This window comes from Drosophila grimshawi, unplaced genomic scaffold (genome assembly GCF_018153295.1).
Source record: "Drosophila grimshawi isolate 15287-2541.00 unplaced genomic scaffold, ASM1815329v1 contig_44, whole genome shotgun sequence".
NCBI classification, from domain to species: domain Eukaryota; kingdom Metazoa; phylum Arthropoda; class Insecta; order Diptera; family Drosophilidae; genus Drosophila; species Drosophila grimshawi.
Genome location: NW_025063240.1, coordinates 8,482,403 through 8,502,597, shown reverse-complemented (window position 1 = coordinate 8,502,597; position 20,195 = coordinate 8,482,403). Strand labels below are relative to the sequence as shown.

Here is a 20,195-nt window from a genome sequence, read left to right as displayed (position 1 = left end):
TTTCATTCGTTTATTTTTTATTTTTCATGTTAAAATGTCAATTTAATAACATCACTATAAATACATATATTTTAATTTGTCGCTTTAATTTTAAATTTATATTCCTTACATTTTTTTGTTTGAATTGCTTACTAAAGCAAATGAATAAATAAGAAATTTTTAATCTTTTTAATAATTTCTAGTGTTTAAAATCTAAAATTTATCTTTAGCTTAATTAGTTTTTAAATCTGCGATCTGAGCTCATTTTCTTGAGCAATTAAGTTTGGATTTATATATAAAATACCCTAAATGTATACTGCTGAGTGAGCAAAGGACTAAAAAACATTTAATGTGTACAGGGTATGAAAACAAAAAATGTTTTCAATTGCACAAAAATGACACAAAATGTCTGCCCGAATTCTACTTTTTGGGACTGCTGGCGTTATTTATTTGTAAGGATGCTTGAGGCAATGTTGCGACTATTGAAAATCGACAGAAAAAGTAATTTTCGCTGAATTTTCCGAAATGTTTTCAAATCAAATATCGACAACTGCGGCTGGACAGAGGCACGAAACGACAGACCTTGATTGCCTTTGACTGCATATTTATTTGTATGGCCAGGCTGGTTGTTGTTTTTTATTTGTATCTCTTTTTTATTCTTTTGTTTTGCTGTTGCATGTTGTGTGATTTTCATTTGGTGCACTATTGAGCTGTACGTATTTTTACGCTTTTTGTCAACATTTTGTTGCTGTCGTTTTTGTTTGTGTTTCGAACTGGACTCTTGTTGATTTTAATGAAATGTTTTGATTATTTTCCCACACACAGCTACCAAAGCTCTTTTGTTAAACATGGGAGATGTGCTTAAGAATCGCTTTAGCATATACGATTTTAAACAATTTTGAATGGGTCTTTAAACTGGCCAACATATTGTCGTCATAAGTAGCTTACCTAATAAGAAAGTTGCCAATGCACTTCAAATTACCTGTATTACTTTGAAATGGATTGATTGATTGATTTTCCACTCAAATGAAATACTTTGTGCTACTAGAAGAATTTAATAGACATCTTTCAGGCTCAATTGAATTAATGACGCAGCAAAGTATGCAATATAATGCGAGAAGAGGAATGAAAATGCATCTCATTCAGTTTTGAATTCATGCGTTTCACTTGAAATCACTTGAACAGCTTGCACATTTATGCAATTCACTTCACACACACACACACACACACATACACAAGTACACACAATCGAACACACACACATGCACAGTCTGACAACGATTTAGGCGGATCAATGCAAAAATCACTTATATTGCCCTGCAAAATTGTTTCGCTCATCGAGAGTGCAGAATGCAGTCAACTCTGAAATTGCTGAGATTGACGTTTGTTTAGCAACTGTCGCAAGTCTGGGAAATTTTGCTGACGATGCGCTTCAAGACCAAAAGCAATTTAGACCAACATTTTAATTGAAACTGAAATGTCAAAGAGGTGGCAAGAAAATCAATCAAAAAGAGCCGCGAAATTGTTGCAACACTTGCAATTGTTGTCTACCTCAAAAAAGGTTTCAATTCAAGGATAGACCTAAATTGCTTTAACATATTTACGGAACAATTATCAGCACAGAAATATTTATTTTTTGCATAACTTAAGGAACTGAAAATGTTTTTTTGGGACTTTTTGAAGACTTATTTCAATTAAGGCATTATATTTGTTATTTCATATAGTTGTAAACATAATATAATAATGAAATACAACGAAAATGTATAATTCTTTAGTTTTAAGGGTTTTTTTCAGTCTGTTTTAAGCTGAATGTACAAAATTATAATTTTTAATGTATTTATTTATATTATATAAACATATATTTCAGTGTGCAGGTTAAATGTGTTTGCTTACCATATAGCGTTTGTTTGATATATTTATGCGTTAGAATTTGAAATAAATTTTAATTAAACATATTTGCACTTTTTTTTTAACACTTAACTACTAATATATATATAAACTGTCGGGTTATTTAATAGTCGCGTATTTTAAGCACTAATATTATTTTTGATCAGTTGATACACTCAGTTGAATACATTAATCGCATACCCTATGCACTATCGTCAAAGTTCGATTATGTAGTTTCTATAATTAAGTTTTGATATGAAAATATTGTTTTGAGTACGTGTTGGTTGAAAATGTTAAGTAACACTAGCTCACATCAATTTTTATAGTTCTATAGTATTGATCTACAGAATAGTTACACGTTAAAATAATGAAGAAAGCTTAGCTGGTTTTTTGAATAAGTGCAGAATCCGTTTTTTGGATTTTTGGTGTCCAGTGTTTCTTTTAACTTTGTTTTTCCTTTTTTTTCTTTTGTATTTAGTTCACAACCATTAATAGTTAAGCGAGCGATTCAGAAGTTTTGCTTTATTTTGAATTGCATCTGTAGAAAATGTTATTTTATTGATGTAAATACTTGAAAGGCAAATGATATGATACTTTAAAGGAATAGTTTTCTATGCACTATATATTGCTATATATTAGTTTGACTAACGTACTAATGTCGTATTTATAATATTAAAGATTACTTCTATGCTTCTTAATCTCTTTGCTTTATATTTGAAATTTATGCTTTCTTTTCTTCCAAAAATTGTCAAGCCAGTCTCGTTGGTTTATATCGGTACTAAAGTGTTGATGGTAGTTTCCAAAATTGCTCGCACAAAACTGTTTTCTCTGTAAATCTTTTCTTCTTCCTCAAACTCGCCCAAAAATATTCAACTGTTTCCTTGTTCGATTTGGCTTCCGCTAAGGAGTCCTTGCATACAAAATTTCTGCTTGTCTTAGGTCAGTTACAGCCAAAGTATCATGACATAGGTCAGTACTCAGTTATCGTTTTCCATGTTTGCAAATCTGTGATATTCGCTTGCCAGTTCTTAAAAGCACGAAACGCCAATACGCCAATACACTCAGACACATACACACACGCACACACACAAACAGACTGAAACAGTAGTAAAGATGGAGAAATGTTTGCTTAGACGCCGGCTCTTTGTCGTCAGCGACCTTTCGTAACCGTATTTCGCGCAAAACTGATCCTTAACGCATTCCGAAAAAATCTGCTGCTTGCCACTGCCCAGCGAATGTGCAACAAACACGAACCTCAACAAATTGCACGAGGCGAGACGCGAGGCTGCCGATACACAGTAACGACGATGAGCATGTCGGCACACGAGGAGCAACAAAACGAACCGTTGCCGGCAAATGAACGACGCGACGGCATCATTGAAGGGGGCAGCAGCAGACACGGCTTGTTTTTTTGTTACCAACGCTTACGCTTACTGCCTTTTGGCCAAGTGCAAATCACGGCAAATAACGACGAGCTAACGACGATTGCAACCAGCCGACGTGGCCTGGACCAATAATGAAGATGTGTTGCACTCACCGATGCAACATGTAGCGCATGAGAGCGGCTACCTACCCAACTCCATTTATCTGTAATCATACTTTAAATATTTGCTTAACAATTCAAATTAATAAATTCAAATACGATTTTTATATATACATAAAATTATTGAATTTAATTATTCCATCTATGTGCAACAGTAATTCAACATATCCCTAAAGAGACAAGCTCCAACATGTTGTCTGTTTGAATTCGCCGCAACTGTTAGCTTTTCTCTACAATTCAAGTAATGGCAACAAGTACAAACATCCCCATAAAACGCTCTACACACTCACAGTAACCTATCAGCATTTCGCTTAAAAGCTCCGATTATGCCGCAATCAGTACACTTCAAGAAATGATTCGCTTGGCAATTGGAGTATGCGCAAATAGGTATGTTAACTTCCAACTAAAGCTAAAGGAATATTAATGTGAAAGTTTAACTTTTCCTTTTGATGTATCAAAGGCTTTAAATTAATATATCTCCACAGTCTGTGGTTGTAGTTAAGAGTATAAAGGGATACAGATAATTGGCTCGTCTGGAAAGACACACTAACTTACTTACTTATAAATATACAATTTTTTGAAGACCGTCTTGCAGTGTATAAAAGCTCTTGGGTCCCCAAGGAGTGGGTCTATGTAGACTTTTTATAACAACTCCTACAGAGAGCGAATATTTAGAGAGAGTGAGATAGCAAAGTCTACAAAAAAGCTATGCCCAAGAGAATTTTTAGGGGTTGAAATACGAGCATGAAAATGAAGGCTAAAGTAACTCCAATTGAATAAAAACGCCTCTTTGATAATAACACAGCAATATATCAATTAGGATATTGAGAAGATAAATGCAAGCAAACGAGTTCAATAATTAGTAAAAAAGTTTTAAAAGCAAAATAAATAAAAATTCCAAAAATGCAATAAAGACCAATTTAATGGAAGTCTATTTTTTGGCATTGTTTCAAATTGAAGTGACACAAATGGCCACATTTGAAATGCAGAGACCAGCCAAACTGAGGCCAACGACATTCCAATGCAATTAGTGCATTCGGGCTCCCACTAATGCAAATCAAAATTTACATAAGTAAAGCCACCACCACTTGAGCGAGTCTCGATTCCCCAACTGTTTCTCACCACGCGCTAAGCTTTAATCACCGACATACATACGACATATACTCGTACACCAACATTCACACAAAGACAGACAATCAGCCAGCCAGACAGCGGTTGCAAATAGTAAAAAAAAAAAATTAAAAGAGGATAAACAAAATGTTGCTGCGGTGGGGGCAAGTAAAGCAGCTCTTACTATTTGCTGAGCAAAATCTCCTGACGCTGTCGCTCTCACTCGCTCTCTCTCTCTCCCTCTCTGACCGCATGCGCTGTGAAAGCTGCCCTTAAGCCCAGCTCGACCAATCGGCGACAGGCGTGCAAACTTTATGAGCACGAAATGATTGGGCCAATCACAGTTTTGCACATTTCCAGGCAGCCGAGAGGCGCACACTGTCGCATTGCCCCTACAATTGCACCTCGAAGAGCGCGCAATCGCAACATTGCCGCATTGTGGCAGACTGTTTGCATCGGTGGGCGCCGCCCAAGTGTCAATTACAATAGCAATAACAACTTGCAATCGTTGCATATCTGTAGGCTCAATTGCATGCACACACACACACACACACACACAGAGAGAGACTAGGTGTTTGCTCGGTGCCATTCGCACTGCTGCCTCCTGCTTTGAGGGTCTGAGGTGACAAATTTTCATGCCAACGCCTGTAAATATGTACTAAAACTCAGTTTTTCTTTCTTTTTTTTTTGTTCGCCCAGCTTCTTTTCGCATTGCAAAACGAGGGTAATTGAGGTCGACATCGTCATCGTCGTTGTCGTCTTTTGCTGTGTTGATTTTTCGCATTGCATATTTTTAGGCAGCTTCTCCACTGATTACGAGGCAGCTGGTGTCGCCTCATGCGGCAAACTCTAGGCAACAGCACTCCGGGCATTATGATGACGTCTTCTTTGGCGCGCACGAGTGCCTCCCGCCTCGTTGGCAGATTGCATTCTCTTCTTGTTTATTTTCTAGGGTCAGCATGTTTGCCAGCAAAAATATTGTGTTCATTGCCAGTGTGCAAGTGTGAAAACATTTTCGTCCGTTGCACTTTTGATTGCCGCTTAAATTGCTGTGGCACAAACACAAAATAAACAAAAATTACAACAACAACAAAAAACAGAAACACTTTCAACTAAAAGAGAAGGGAAAAAATATTTCAATCTAAAGATATGGCATCCTGACGTCTGTATAAATCAGTAAATGTGTGCTTCAAACTGACGACTAGGCATTTCCATTGAAAATGAGGGTGCAATCAGTGGATTCAACATTCATTTGATGACACAATTCCCATTGAATGAATGAGCAAATTAAAATGCGCTGCACAACGAGCTTGGCAAACATTTCATAACAATTTTATAATAAACCTATGATGGAATAAATATATCTGTTTCTTTTTTAATGAGATCTACGGTTTTCAGTTTTCACAAGATAAAATGTATTAGTCTCAAGAAGCTTTATTAAAAACTACATAATTTAAAGTAAATATGACTTAAGACAAGCTCACAATACAGTACAACTGTTCTGAACCCAACAGTAAACGGCTCACATTTAATTTATTAAAGCAAACGACTTACAACACAAGGGTACGAAGCATTTTTTTACAACCCATATAAATGCAACTTTAAGTAGCAAAGGTCAGATAGAGCATGGTCCTGAAGCTGGGGTGCACCTAGAATGATGGTCACGGACTGTGTTGGAGGCAGAATGCTGCAACCGCTGTGCCTATTTACACAACACGAAGCAGAGGCAGAGCACGTAAATGCATGTGCAAATACATACGAAAGAAGGGAACAAAACACACTTATATACTCACATACTCACACACACACACTTGTAAGCACCTGGTGGAATGACAGCTGCAAAGTCGAAAGGGAATCGAGTTAGGAGCTAAGAGCTTTAAGTCAAAAGTCAGACAACCAGGAAGACAGTCTGCCAGCTAAACAGCCAGCCGGGCCTATGTAAATAAATGCAATATGCAGGCGCAGAGTGAAAGCAAAGCACAGCCAGCAAATATACCAAGCAGGCCATTTTTTTACCTCTCTGTTTTTATTTATTTTTTTATTTTTTGGTCAAAAAAGAGACATCGTCCGGGCGAGGTCTACGTTTGACGTCAATGTCGGCGCAGCTGAAAATGGCGCTTTAGTTTTGCAGAACCGATTCTGATTAAGCGCAGAAGGAACGTTAGTCGACTCGTCGGACCTGTCTGCCTGATTGTCTGTCTGGCTAGCCAGACGACTACCGCAACCGCAGAAGAAAAAAAATGAGATACAGGTCTAACAAATACGGCGTTGGTGCCCGTGCATTGTTGCAATGCTACGGCGTAAGCAGAATTACGTGCAATTGTTCTCTGCAGCTCGGCTTGTTCGTGTACATAAATACGAGATGTGACTTCAACGTACTGCTGCGCTAAGTAAACAAAGACACGTTAACTGCATTTCGGATGAGCAATGCCAACCGACTGACTGACTGACTCTCTGTTTACCCACTTCTGCAAATAAATGCTGCTTACTTGCAGGCGCACTGTGCTATGAATGCTTACGATTTAGGCTTTAAAATTGAATTTTAAATAATCACACCAATAATAATAATATTATATGACGCACATGAATCGCAATGAACCATCATAATATCGATTGGAATACAAGCAAATTGAACCCATTTACAAACTGTGTATAAGCATATAAATTTGTAAATATATATGGATTGATAATAGACGGACAGTATTATTCTAGATCAATGCGTGTCATATATTACATAATAAATAATTCAGTTTTACTGGTGCAGTTGTCGATCGAGCTTACTTGATTAGTTTAGCTTTACAGTAAATACACATCGCATAACCATATCCTCAGTTGATGTTTCGTGGCGACCGTAAAATCCATGTAACTGAATGCGGTAATCTCCAGAAAACACAAATGCGGGTATTAGACCATCATTCAATGTCCAACCATGCAGGTAATAATAGCCGGGATTCACTGGACATTTAGCCGAAAAGTTTCCATTCTGAAGCATACTACCCAACCACTTCTGGTAAAGATTTTTACGAAGGGACATAATCACGCTGCACACATCCAACGTGGTCTTAAAAACACTATTGAACTCGTTAAACTTTTTCAGACGAAGCTCAATGTCTATATAAAACCTAATTCCTAACGTTATTTTCCTTCTGACACCCATTTCAGCATAAATGCTGTTCTCAACGATCGTTAGATTAAAGATATTGAAGTGTTTCGGATTATATCGACATTTATCACAATGCAATTCCATGCTTGTCTGGAAGAAGATGATTTTATAAAACGGGAACATATATGTATGTATACTTACAGCAACAATTTCACGAAGCCCGACTGAAAATAGCAATACTATTATTATAGTTTTATTCATTTTTCCAGTACCCATTTTTGGTAATCGAAGCTGCTACGAACTCCGACACACTGTGAGACATGTTATATAAGGTATAAGATAGAGGTCTCACTGCCTTTTTTTTTAAATAAGTACTCTGTTGCCTATCTGTAATTTAAATTCAATCACGTTTCACCTCATATACTGCCAAATGACTGATCTTAATAGCAATTGTATTTAAATGGACAGTGACGTTAAAATTGTGTTTATCTCATCGATATATCAGGTTGTTCATTTCGAGCTAGGCCTCTTCGGAACAAATTATAGCCTGAGGGGTGGCAATCATCTGAGCAACTCAAGTTACATTTCTTATTTATTATTTATTTTATCACTGCAATTATTGCCACAAATCCTCAAATGCAAAATAGAGGAGCCACAGCACTGTACCAAATTAATCCTTCTCACCTATGCTTTATTTCGTACTCTGTTAATGTTAATGAGCAACATATTCAAGATTGTAAGATTTATTTGTAAGTTCTACAGTTATGGTTTATTTATCTCTACTTTTCTTGATTCCAAAATGATGAGGATTGTTCAATGTTAAGCTCTTATATTTAAAATAACACAATCATCGAGAGCTAATTATTGATCAATTAAATAGCTGACATACAATAATAAAGATGGATAACAAATATTTAGACTGACTGCCAAATCACTAATGTAACATTTTATATATTTTGACTGTATTTATTTCCAAAATCAGCATCAGCATAAATAGCCAGAGCACACATAGAACATAACATATCAATTTTGCTTCAATTTTATCATTCAAAGTTTATACTTTAAAATACAGCAAGAATTGGTTCGTACAATTTTTCGATTATGAACATTTTCCAAAGGACTTTTCTGTTTGGCCTTTTAGTATGTGTAATGTAAATCGAAAATAAAAAATGTTTAATTTAAAAAAAAATCATGTGCACTTTTTGTCGGCGTTCAGGGATATTTAACTGCGTTAATAAACCTTTGAAGTCTTTGGCGACATCAAACCATTTGCTCTTAAAAAATATAATTTCACTCAACTATTTGGTGAATAGTATTTTTTATTTATGAAAGAGCAGGAATATATATATTTTGAAAATAATTGTTTTGGAAATTCATTACTATTTAAGTACATATGATTTAAATGTATCTTTTTTTGTCGCTTGCTGGTGTTTATCCTAATAATAATAATATATATTTATAATTTATTGAATATTTAATGACAGCTCGGCTATAATTGTATATATTCTCGTTACAGATAGAAATTGTATCTAGTGCTATTATTGAAGCCTTTCAAACGAGACATTTATTGTGCAATAAATATTTGAATTGAATAAATCAGCAGCGCACACAAAAAAAAAAAACTAATTCTATTTAGAGAATTCATTCCATGTTTAAAGTTTACAAATACATCTTTAAATGGATCCATTTCAAGTGCTGATACTTGTTTTAGGATTGATTCCCTGTGCAAATATGGTGAGTATAGGAATAACGACAAATAATTGAATAATTTATAATATTGTCGAATAACAAACATTTATTTTAGATTTCAACTTTTAGCTTCACAAAATCTCCTACCTGTGTTGAGTTAAATCGGAACTACTTCAGAAATTTTTCCGTTACTCTTAAAAATAGTAAACTGAGCTTAGATGTGGACTTAATAACCCCGTTATCCCAGGAAATAAACCTAAATCTCGACTTCCAAAAAGGAAACCTGAATTCGCAATCCTATCAGAGTATTTATAAAATTTCTTTGGACATTTGTCGTCTTATACAATCTCGAAATAACAGCATATTCAAGAAGTGGTTATTAACAATTTACAAATCTGGAAATTTACCTAGGAAATGCCCTGTTCAACCAAATCACTACCATATAAGAAACCTTTCACTTTCTAATCTAAATGTTCCTCCATTTTTGTTTGATGGTATTTTTCGAGTACTATTTGATTTGATTTATATTAAAGATAATGCCAAAATTACTGATTTTATGTGTAAGTGTGTGGTGGAAGTCGAACTTAAATAAATATTTAACAAAAACAAAATCTCATGCTCTAGGCGATTGAAAAATCGTTTTTTCTTTTCATTTTTCTTTGTTTGTTTAAAACTAATTATTGTTTATTTTCTATTGAATATGAATAATCAAGGAAACTATCATATTGCCATAGAACAGCTGCACAGTTGAACACTTAGAACAGCTGCACAGTTGAACACTTATCTGATAATTTTCTCTATAAATGCTATATTATTATTATCTAAATTTATGATTGTAGAAATATTTTGTTGGTAATTACTTACTCAAATCTACAAAAATAGAGCAGCAACGCATGAGCAAATATTGTTTATTGTATTTTTTCTATTTTCAAAGTTCTAAAAACAGCGACAAATGAAGCCATCTCAATAATATTCTATAAACTCCAAAATGATTTTAGATGTCCACATTTATCGTTTTAAAATCCTCAACCTGTGACGATTTTAATCGGAAATACTTTAGAAGATTACCTGTCGTTTCAAGCCAAGCCACCAATTTGATTGGTAGTTTTTTGACAATATCCTTCAACGATCGGATTTTAGAGTTAGAGACAAAACATTTACAATGTGTTGCGTGCTTAATGGTTAGAGCCATACAATTTGGGAGGTATATTACCGGTAACCGCCTCAAAGTATCGATAAGCAAATTTTACGGCTACGCCAACACCATATAGTCACCACACTTAGAAGATAGTTTGCTGGTAACCTTCTTCATAGATTATCACAGCTGTAAGCTGGAGTCATTTTGAAAGTATATTACTGGCAGCTCCCTTAAAAGATCGATAAAAAAAATTGGATGGTCACGCCCACGACGCCTCTCAAAACCGATGTACCATATGGTATAAATCGATAAAATCATATATCTCACACAATTTTAAAGCTAGTCTTAAAATTTGAGAACGGTAAAAGCCTAATCTCCTGCCACACCCACCACAAAATTTTCGAAGCTAAATTGCCCAAAAATGGAAGGCCAATCACTAAGAACTCCAATATTCTCAAGAGCCTCTATCTCTAGCAACTTCAGAACTAATGCTACCAAACTTGGAACGTAGATTACTAAGAACCTTCTCTAAAATTTGTTCGCCCCCGCCTACTTCTGCTCCAAAAATTCCCAAAAACCAATATCATCCGCAATTTTAGAGATAGAAAACTCTTCCAACATTTTTTTCTGGTATTACTTATTGGTATCAGAGTATTTCGAAATCGGTTGGGCCCAAAGATACGTTCTCACTAGTTTTCCCCGTTCCTCTGGTAAGTTATTTAAATTTCAAGTTCTTCTAAATTGATTCAAAATCTTATGAAGAGTCAATAATGAGCAGAAACTAGTATCAGTTAAATATTTTGCACTCATAAACATGTAATTAACACAATTTTTGGGGTAACTTATACAATATTTATCATTATATTAAATTTTTGTGCAAACAGTTAAACTTGTCAACTGAATGAAAATATTAAACGCCACATTTTCCAGAGCTAGCAATTAGTCACATCTCCTACCATACCATCTCCTACCATACCGATTAAATAATGAACAAATGTGGTATTCGTTGACATTACTTTAAAATTCATATTTTATGCTTCAAAGTAAGTTAGCTTCATTTAAGATAAAACATTTGTAATTATACATTTGGTATTCATATATTACATTTTGCGAAACTCAATTAAAATTAACTTAGCTGCTAATATTAATATTGAACAAATCTAAACTATTCAAATGACATTTGGACATTGTCGTTAGTATGGAAATGTTCACATATTCTGTTTACGGCTTTCAAATCCTTCTTTTACTCTGGGTCCGCAAGCTATCAGATGTAGAATCCGTGAGTTTTTTCTATTAATACACAGAAATCGAATTGCTTATTTTTATTTAATAAAGTCTAGACTTGTAATCCACTCTGGCAAGTATAAGCATAATCCAAATTACTTCCACAACTTCACCTTGAACATTATCAACAATACGGTCAATTTGGATATGGCCACCAAAAAGCCATTTGGCCATGGTTTCAATGTACACGTCGACTTCGCCATCAATTTGGTCAAAACAAACAATTACCAACGTGTCTTTGCCCATACAATGGACACTTGCTCTGTTGTGTCTACGGTGAAAAAGAATATATTTAAGGCCTGGTTCCAGTCAATGTTGGATCATGGGAACTTCTTGTATAAATGCCCAGTTGCTGAGGGACATTATTACCTGCGCAACTGGAAGCTGGATCCAAATTTAGTGCCTCAATATCTGCATGCGGGCAATTACCGTGTGACTGGGTACTTCTATTATGGCAAATTCAAGACAAGGCAGGAAGAATTTGTGTTGGAAATGACAATTTTTGCAATATTGAAATCGAGTTAATGTTTTCTACTTATATTCAATGGAAAAAATATAAAATAAAAACATTAATGGTATTAATTCTGATTGGCATATACAATTAATATGTCTTAGTACTACATCACTACGTCCTGCTCCAACATGAATATCAATAAAAACCAAAAAAAAAAATCTAGTCATTGGTCAATGACAAAAAAAATTTATATGAAGATAAAAGAAAAAATAAATGTTTTATCTCAGTTATATTTTACCAATTAAAAAAATTATACAAAATTGTCTTCTGCTTGAATAGACACCATATTTTAGGCAGGTATTAAACATATTGTATTCACTGAATTTATTCAATATTTAAACTTCAAAAACTCAGCAACAGATGAATTCACTTCGAGTGCTTTTACTTGCTTTAGGCTTTATTCCGTTTGTGAATATGGTAAATATTGGAACCTATAACTATATAAATAGTTAATAATAATATAGAGTAACAAAATGATTATTTAGATGTTAACATTTAACTTCTTAAATTCATCTACCTGTGACAACGTTAATCGGAACTACTTAAAGAACCTCACTTGGAATTTTACCAATAGTAAAATGAATTTGGAGGTGGACTTAATCACGACTTTGGTCCCGGGAACAAAACTAAATATCGAGTTCTTTAAGACAAATTTGAATACAAAATCCCATCAAAGTTTTTATAATTACTCTTTCGACTTATGCCGAATCGGGAAACTTCTGGAAACTGATAAGAGCAACATGGCTATAAGGTGGGTCTCAACATTTTTCAATTATGGAAATTTTCCGAAGGTCTGTCCTGTTCTACCAATGCATTACTACCTACGCAACTACAAAATGTCTGTTAATGTTCCTTCATTTATGCTTCCCGGTGCTTATCGCGTCATAGTAATTATGCTTCAAAGTAAACGTAATGGTAAGATAATTGATATCCTAATAAGATTTGTATTGGGCATCGAAATTAAATAAATATTTAACAAAGAACGCAAAATAGTTAGGCGATTCAAAAATCATGTTATCTTACTTCGGTGCTCTGGAATATATAAATAAATTAATAAAACTTTGAAATCTTCAACAAGTTGGCTACTCTTTACTCTTATAAAATCTCTCAACAATTTGCCGAATAGTATTTTTTATTAGACAAACAAAATAAATTGCTTTTGGCCTAAATGACTAGAACAGACAGATGAAATAGTTGAACAGTTGCGGTAATTTTCGTCGATAAATGCGTTGTTGTTAGTATCATAATTGACGAATGTTTAAATAATTTTTTGGTAATTATTTGCTCAAATAATCAAAACCCGACATCGACCAAATTTTGTTTTGTTTTAAAATTGGTTTGAGTTTGAAATGCTAGAAACATCTACAAGCTGCTCTAAACTGCATTCTGTTGTATCCGTATGTGAAAATGATAAGAACAGGAAAATCATAATATCGCACTACATTTATGTACATGAGGGAACACGAATGATATTTAGCCCGTTCATGGCACATAACACATTTACAAATTTTTAAAAGAATTGCGCTGTTTAAGAAATTAAATTTAAGTAGGTATGATCTGAATGTAATATCGGTTTTGTTTGCAAGTTAAGTTTAAGCTGTGTAGATATTTTGTACTTCAAAGCTAGTTAACTTGATTTAAAATAAAATGATATTATAATTATACACTTAGTATTCGTATAATACATTTTGCGAAACTCAATTAAAATTAACTTAGCTGCTAATATTAATATTGAACAAATCTAAACTATTCAAATGACATTTGGACATTGTCGTTAGTATGGAAATGTTCACATATTCTGTTTACGGCTTTCAAATCCTTCTTTTACTCTGGGTCCGCAAGCTATCAGATGTAGAATCCGTGAGTTTTTCTATTAATACACAGAAATCGAATTGCTTATTTTTATTTAATAAAGTCTAGACTTGTAATCCACTCTGGCAAGTATAAGCATAATCCAAATTACTTCCACAACTTCACCTTGAACATTATCAACAATACGGTCAATTTGGATATGGCCACCAAAAAGCCATTTGGCCATGGTTTCAATGTACACGTCGACTTCGCCATCAATTTGGTCAAAACAAACAATTACCAACGTGTCTTTGCCCATACAATGGACACTTGCTCTGTTGTGTCTACGGTGAAAAAGAATATATTTAAGGCCTGGTTCCAGTCAATGTTGGATCATGGGAACTTCTTGTATAAATGCCCAGTTGCTGAGGGACATTATTACCTGCGCAACTGGAAGCTGGATCCAAATTTAGTGCCTCAATATCTGCATGCGGGCAATTACCGTGTGACTGGGTACTTCTATTATGGCAAATTCAAGACAAGGCAGGAAGAATTTGTGTTGGAAATGACAATTTTTGCATTTGAAATCGAGTTAATGTTTTCTACTTATATTCAATGGAAAAAATATAAAATAAAAACATTAATGGTATTAATTCTGATTGGCATATACAATACACTTAATATGTCTTAGTACTACGTCACTATTGGCCTGCTCCAACATGAATATCAATAAAAACCAAAAAAAAAAAAAAAAAAAACTAGTCATTGGTCAATGAAAAAAAAATGTACGTGAAAAAAAAAATAAAAAATAAATGTTTTATCTCAGTTATATTTTATCAATTAAAAAAATTATACAAAATTGTCTTCTGCTTGAATAGACACCATATTTTAGGCAGGTATTAAACATATTGTATTCACTGAATTTATTCAATATTTAAACTTCAAAAACTCAGCAACAGATGAATTCACTTCGAGTGCTTTTACTTGCTTTAGGCTTTATTCCGTTTGTGAATATGGTAAATATAGGAATAACGATAACTAATATAATTCGTAATAATTTTGAATGGAAAAATCATATTTTAGATGGCCTCACTCCGCTTTTTAAAATCTCCTAATTGTGACAATAATAATCAGAAATATGTAAGGAACTTCTCTGCTGCTTTTCATAGTAGCAAATTGAGGGTAGACGTGGACTTAATCACCGCATTGTACCCGCCAGTGAACTTAAACTTTGAGTTTTTAAAAGTAAACTCGAAGACGGGATCTTATGAAAGTTTTTATAAATACTATGTGGATTTATGTCATATAGCAAAACTTCGGAACACCCATTTGTTCAAGGCGTGGTTCTCGATATTTTATAACAATGGAAATTTTCCAAGGAATTGTCCTTTTCATTCAAATCATTACTATCTAACCGACTTTCCAATGTCTGAGATCCGTGCCCCTGCATTTGTGTTTAATGGTATTTATCGCATAATATTTAATATGAGTCAAAGTAAAGACAAGGGTAAAAAAAACGATTTTGTATCTGAATGTGTGTTTGATGTCGAACTTAAATAAAAAAGGAAAGCGTTTAAAGTATATAAAGAAAATATTTTTGTATTAGTTCTAAAGCAAGAAGCTCGCTTGGTTGCATATGGAAATTCGATTAAAGTCACCTGATTTATTTCATTATAAACTTTAAAATAAAATTAAAAAATTCGATATGCTATCGATTCAACATGGCTTTAGAACTCAGATAGTGGGGCTTTAGACCATTCCTTAGCGACAGCCTTCGTAGCTGTTCTACTGTCTCAAACTGTCGATTACCAACTTATACTATAGAGCTTAAAACGCTTATCACGAAACCACCTACGACATGCTCGCGGCACATGTTTTGGAGCATTATCCTGCTGGAATAAGGCATTTGGGTCTGTTCGATGATCCATAAAGTTCACTAAAACTTCGTCCAACAAGTTTATATATCCAGTCGATCTCATACTCCTGAAATTTTACAAATCAAGTTTTCTTTCAATTTTTACACATTATCAATATATATACGTTATTATCATATATTCCAAAGGCTTGAAATAATAATATTAATAACGACTTTAAAACCAGTCTGATATTCTGTTGAAAAATAATGATGGAAATATTAATGTGGGATAGACCTAGGCATAATATACTAGGCATGATATACCATTGAGCTTGCAGCAAGACTTGAACCAACATGAATGGACATATATTCATTCAAAAACATAACAAAAGAATACTACTTCGAAAATTACTTACATTAACGATCGGACCTTATCGATTTTACTAATTTCTATGACTGGGTACGTATTTATAATGAGCTGCAGATGAGCGCTGATGACGCGATTACCATTTAATAGCTAAAACGTGTAGATGACTAAAGAGTCGCTTGATTGATTTTGTGGTGACTTAAATAGTTAATGAGTGCATAAATTGATCTATTTTCAATTTTATATCATTGGCAATTTGTCGCTGTACATGTCAAAATGATCCAGTTGCGCATTTTCTGCTGGTCAGCCTTATTTGCAATTAAATTGCTGCTAATTCTGAATGTTTACCCAAGTCAAGCAGTAAGTTTTGTCATCAATTGTAAGACCATTTTGAAAAATTTGATCCTTTCACAGGAACGATATGTGGAGTTTAAGAATGCCAGTTCTACGTTCAATCCGAAATATTTCAAGAATTTTACAATCTACGTTATAAATCAAACGCTCAACTTGGATATGGATGTGAAACTACCAATTCAGAGGGGGTTTAAAGTCCATGTCGACTATCAACTGCGCGTGGCCAATGCGAAAAACTTTCAAACGCTCTTCAGCCACAACATCGACTTATGCGCCACAGTTAGTAATGTTAAGGAAGGTTTGCTCAAGAGCTGGTTCAAGAGCATGACAAAACACGGCAACTTCATGCACAATTGTCCCGTGGAGGTGGGACATTATTATTTGCACAATTGGAAAATGGGCACGACGATGACGCATCAGTTTCTATATCCTGGAGAGTATCGTGGCCGGGCCGATTTTTTTTATGGCAAGTACAAGACCAAAACAGAAGAGCGAACGCTCTCCTTTATTCTGGAAGCAGTTCTGCACAGCTAAACCAGAGCGTCTATGGGTGGTAATTTCTCAATCAGAGTGCGCCTCTATGAACATTAATAAAGCTATAGATCTGCAGTAGCTGCAGCTCAAGCGTAATCGATGCGTTTATGTTGACACTCTCTGCTATCGTCACCTTGCAGCTAGTACATGTACATACATATACTTATTACGGGTAGTACTTTATTATTTTTTTACCCAAGCATCGCTGCTGCAGTCAGCAGTCTCATGAGAAATAATAATATCCTGTACAAGGCTGCAACATGTGGCACGCTACGCCATTGATTATCGCTTGCCGTCAAGCGGGCGAAAGAAGCAACAGAAAATAAAATAAAAAAAAAGAAATCGAAAAGGAACATTCAATTTAGCTACAATGTCCTCGATGCCATCATCGTCTGTGTCTTCCACACTTGGCAGCTGTCGCCTGCAGTAAAAGGAGCTGCTGCTAACGGTTCCTTTAAATGTATTTGACTTGTCGTCAGTGCTTCCGCCTCGTCTCAATTGCGTGTGTAATTTTAACTTTATCGCTTCCTAATTGCCGCCCCACCTGCACTTGTCTCTCGCCTTGGCCCAGCGGTAGTTCCGGCCAAGGACCTGGCATAATTTTCGCACATTTTTCCAGCAATTTGCCTTGGGCTCTGTATGCGTGTGTGGACTCTCTCCAATTTGCTCTGATTCCCGCTGGTATAATTACAGCATGTATAGTACTGATGACTTCTTCTTATCGTGCCTGCGGCCATATCAGCTGCCCGTTCGACTCTGCTGCTAATGAGTGAAAGTCAGGTAAGCTTTGTTTAATTAGTTCGAATGCCTGTTGCGATAACTAATTGAACTGCCAGTTCGGGAGGCATATTTCAAAATATGCTTAGTGTTTAATTTGATACAATACTCAAAAGACACATCCGCAAGTTTGGTGACTCTACCTATGGAATTGTGAGAGATATGTGATTACATCATTTTGCATTACCTTATCAAAATTCATATAATTTTTTAAGAGACATGGTTTTTTTATGGCCTAACCTCTATATAAATTTAAAATATAAGTAATTTCTTAAAGTCAATAGCAAAAATAATTGTATTTTAATTTTTTTAAAAGAATTTTAGAAAATAGTTGAAGAAGTACTTGATCTGAAAAGAACTAATATGAATGAGTCTACACTTCCCACTATTTAGTTTTTGATCGAAAAAAAAGAACAAAGTAAAATCGTTTCTCATTGTAAATCAATTTCACGCCAAACAAACGGTAAACGTTATTTAACACACAGCACGACAACTACGAGTATAATGATGGCAATTTCCGTGAGTACATTTTGCCACTCCCACGATTATTTGTCTCACAGATGCCCCCGAAAACTCGGCAAATGCATTGGGTCGCCGTCTGCTCCGCGCGAAGCTGCTGGTTCTTTTAGATGTTCGTCGATGGCGACAAAATACAAGAAATTGCGCTTTGATTTTGCCTTGATTCCAGCGGATGTGCAATGATAGCAAAAGGAAAATAGGAGGAGGAAACAGAAACAAGAAACAAGCTAAGGAAAGGAGAGGAGTGCAGAGAGGGAATGGGAAAGGGTGGTCTGAAGACATTGCGTACTCAGCGAGCGAGTGCGAACGTGTCGAGTCGTGAGCCGGGCAAACTTGTCGAGTTGTCGAGTCGAGGGAAAATACTTTGGGCCAACTGTTATTGTCAGTGTTTAAATTATTTTGCGCTTAGTTTGCCACTCGCATAAATCGCAGCCAAACACAACCAGAAGCAGTGGCAATTCCAATTGCAGCACTTGTGCGCCATTCAATTGCGTGTCCATGTTCTTGTCCATGTCCATGTCGATGTCTGTGTTCGTGTCCGTGTCCGTGTCCGTGTCCATGTCGGTGTCGGAGTCCGAGTCCACTGAGATGTCTGTCCCATCTTCCTTGTCCAGTTGCAAAAGTGCAAGAGTGTCGCGTGCGGCACAAATTCAACCCAAGCCAGGTCGAGGCTCATTAATTTATTTATGCGAAGTGCACGTGCAACGATTTGCTCAACTGGAAGTGAGAAATTGTGTTAGCGATCTGATTTGAGGCGATAGCTGTGGGCTATAACTGATTCATGGCCTTTAAATGTGACAAATTAGGCAGACAATAGATATATGCATATCATACATGCATTGCGTTCACTTCATTTTAATGTCCAGAAACATTGAGGTATTTGTCACCATATCGTTATTCCACTCTCTCATATAAAATAAAGCATCAATACGAAAGTGTCCCGTAGTTATAAAAGACGGAATGCTGTCCTTATCGGCTCGCAGGTTAATCCAATAATAGTTGCCCTGTAGAAACATAATTGGACATCATTTTATTATATTTTTTACTTTTACACATACCTTTTTAATAGGACAACTATCAGGTATATTTGAATACTTGAGGATGTTGTGCATCCATCTTTGGATTAAGTTGACAGGCTTTCCGAAGTAGCTGAAACTGCACAAGTTCACATCATAGGCAAACATGCTTCGATAAACATTCTTCGCCTCCCTTTGAGAAACGCCCAACTTTAACCAGACATTATCTGTTAGATCTTTAATAATATTCAGCGACATATTACTGGCCATTTGATCTGGACTAATGTATACCTCATAACTTGAGGCATACTTGTGTCCAAACTTGGTAAAAACCCTGCGAAAGACCATCGATGTGAAGGTCTGCTGGGCAATTTATAATATATAGTAAAATCAGTTTGTAGATCTCTCAAAGATGATTTACCTTTCGTCCATCTATTGGCTGTGTTGCATTTGATACCAAAAACATAATAAGAATAATGCTAGCTTCCCGACACATTTTCAGCTGTAAGAAAGAGAGAAAGAGATCTGTCTTGTTTAGCTGGTAAATCATTACTCGCTCATTTGTTTGTTAACCAGCTTGATATCAATTCAATAAAGTTCAGCCAACTGGATGATTACATATTAATATGATGCATGCGTAGATCATTAGTCTACCAACTGCACAAATGCGATTGATTGGTTGTCAATACGCAATCATTAACAAGAATTGTCCACTAGGGTGTAAATAATAAACTG

At 35.2% G+C, this 20,195-nt stretch overlaps 4 protein-coding genes across 4 annotated transcripts; 3 read left to right on the top strand and 1 right to left on the bottom strand.

Moving 5' to 3' along the window:
• The first annotated feature begins 11,647 nt into the window (after positions 1–11,647).
• Positions 11,648–12,258, top strand: LOC6558618. The gene is made up of 2 exons (XM_001984806.2): positions 11,648–11,728; positions 11,785–12,258. The coding sequence occupies exons 1-2, from the start codon at positions 11,648–11,650 to the stop codon at positions 12,256–12,258; spliced, it is 555 nt and encodes a 184-aa protein (XP_001984842.2).
• A 1,768-nt stretch (positions 12,259–14,026) lies between these two features.
• On the top strand, positions 14,027–15,143 carry LOC6556891. Its single transcript, XM_043215343.1, has 3 exons — positions 14,027–14,107; positions 14,163–14,551; positions 15,122–15,143. The coding sequence occupies exons 1-3, from the start codon at positions 14,027–14,029 to the stop codon at positions 15,141–15,143; spliced, it is 492 nt and encodes a 163-aa protein (XP_043071278.1).
• Positions 15,144–16,536: 1,393 nt separating this feature from the next.
• LOC122322571 lies at positions 16,537–17,193 on the top strand. The gene is made up of 2 exons (XM_043215342.1): positions 16,537–16,620; positions 16,675–17,193. Exons 1-2 carry the CDS (start codon positions 16,537–16,539, stop codon positions 17,146–17,148), a joined length of 558 nt encoding a protein of 185 aa, XP_043071277.1. The 3' UTR covers positions 17,149–17,193.
• Positions 17,194–19,282: 2,089 nt separating this feature from the next.
• On the bottom strand, positions 19,283–19,956 carry LOC6556936. Its single transcript, XM_001984809.2, has 3 exons — positions 19,882–19,956; positions 19,503–19,820; positions 19,283–19,448 (listed from the first exon to the last, which is right to left on the bottom strand). The coding sequence occupies exons 1-3, from the start codon at positions 19,954–19,956 to the stop codon at positions 19,290–19,292; spliced, it is 552 nt and encodes a 183-aa protein (XP_001984845.2). The 3' UTR covers positions 19,283–19,289.
• Between the last annotated feature and the right edge of the window lie 239 nt (positions 19,957–20,195).

Excerpts from the sequence above, each read along its gene's own strand:
- LOC6558618 (XM_001984806.2), top strand. The coding sequence starts at position 11,648 with ATGGAAATGTTCACATATTCTGTTTACGGCTTTCAAATCCTTCTTTTA. Across the intron at positions 11,729-11,784 it reads AGCTATCAGATGTAGAATCC|TCTAGACTTGTAATCCACTC; the intron begins GTGAGTTTTTTC and ends TATTTAATAAAG.
- LOC6556891 (XM_043215343.1), top strand. The coding sequence starts at position 14,027 with ATGGAAATGTTCACATATTCTGTTTACGGCTTTCAAATCCTTCTTTTA. Across the intron at positions 14,108-14,162 it reads AGCTATCAGATGTAGAATCC|TCTAGACTTGTAATCCACTC; the intron begins GTGAGTTTTTCT and ends TATTTAATAAAG. Across the intron at positions 14,552-15,121 it reads GGCAATTACCGTGTGACTGG|ATGGCCTCACTCCGCTTTTT; the intron begins GTACTTCTATTA and ends ATCATATTTTAG.
- LOC122322571 (XM_043215342.1), top strand. The coding sequence starts at position 16,537 with ATGATCCAGTTGCGCATTTTCTGCTGGTCAGCCTTATTTGCAATTAAA. Across the intron at positions 16,621-16,674 it reads ATGTTTACCCAAGTCAAGCA|GAACGATATGTGGAGTTTAA; the intron begins GTAAGTTTTGTC and ends ATCCTTTCACAG.
- LOC6556936 (XM_001984809.2), bottom strand. The coding sequence starts at position 19,956 with ATGTGTCGGGAAGCTAGCATTATTCTTATTATGTTTTTGGTATCAAAT. Across the intron at positions 19,821-19,881 it reads AGCCAATAGATGGACGAAAG|ACCTTCACATCGATGGTCTT; the intron begins GTAAATCATCTT and ends ATTGCCCAGCAG. Across the intron at positions 19,449-19,502 it reads ATAGTTGTCCTATTAAAAAG|GGCAACTATTATTGGATTAA; the intron begins GTATGTGTAAAA and ends ATGTTTCTACAG.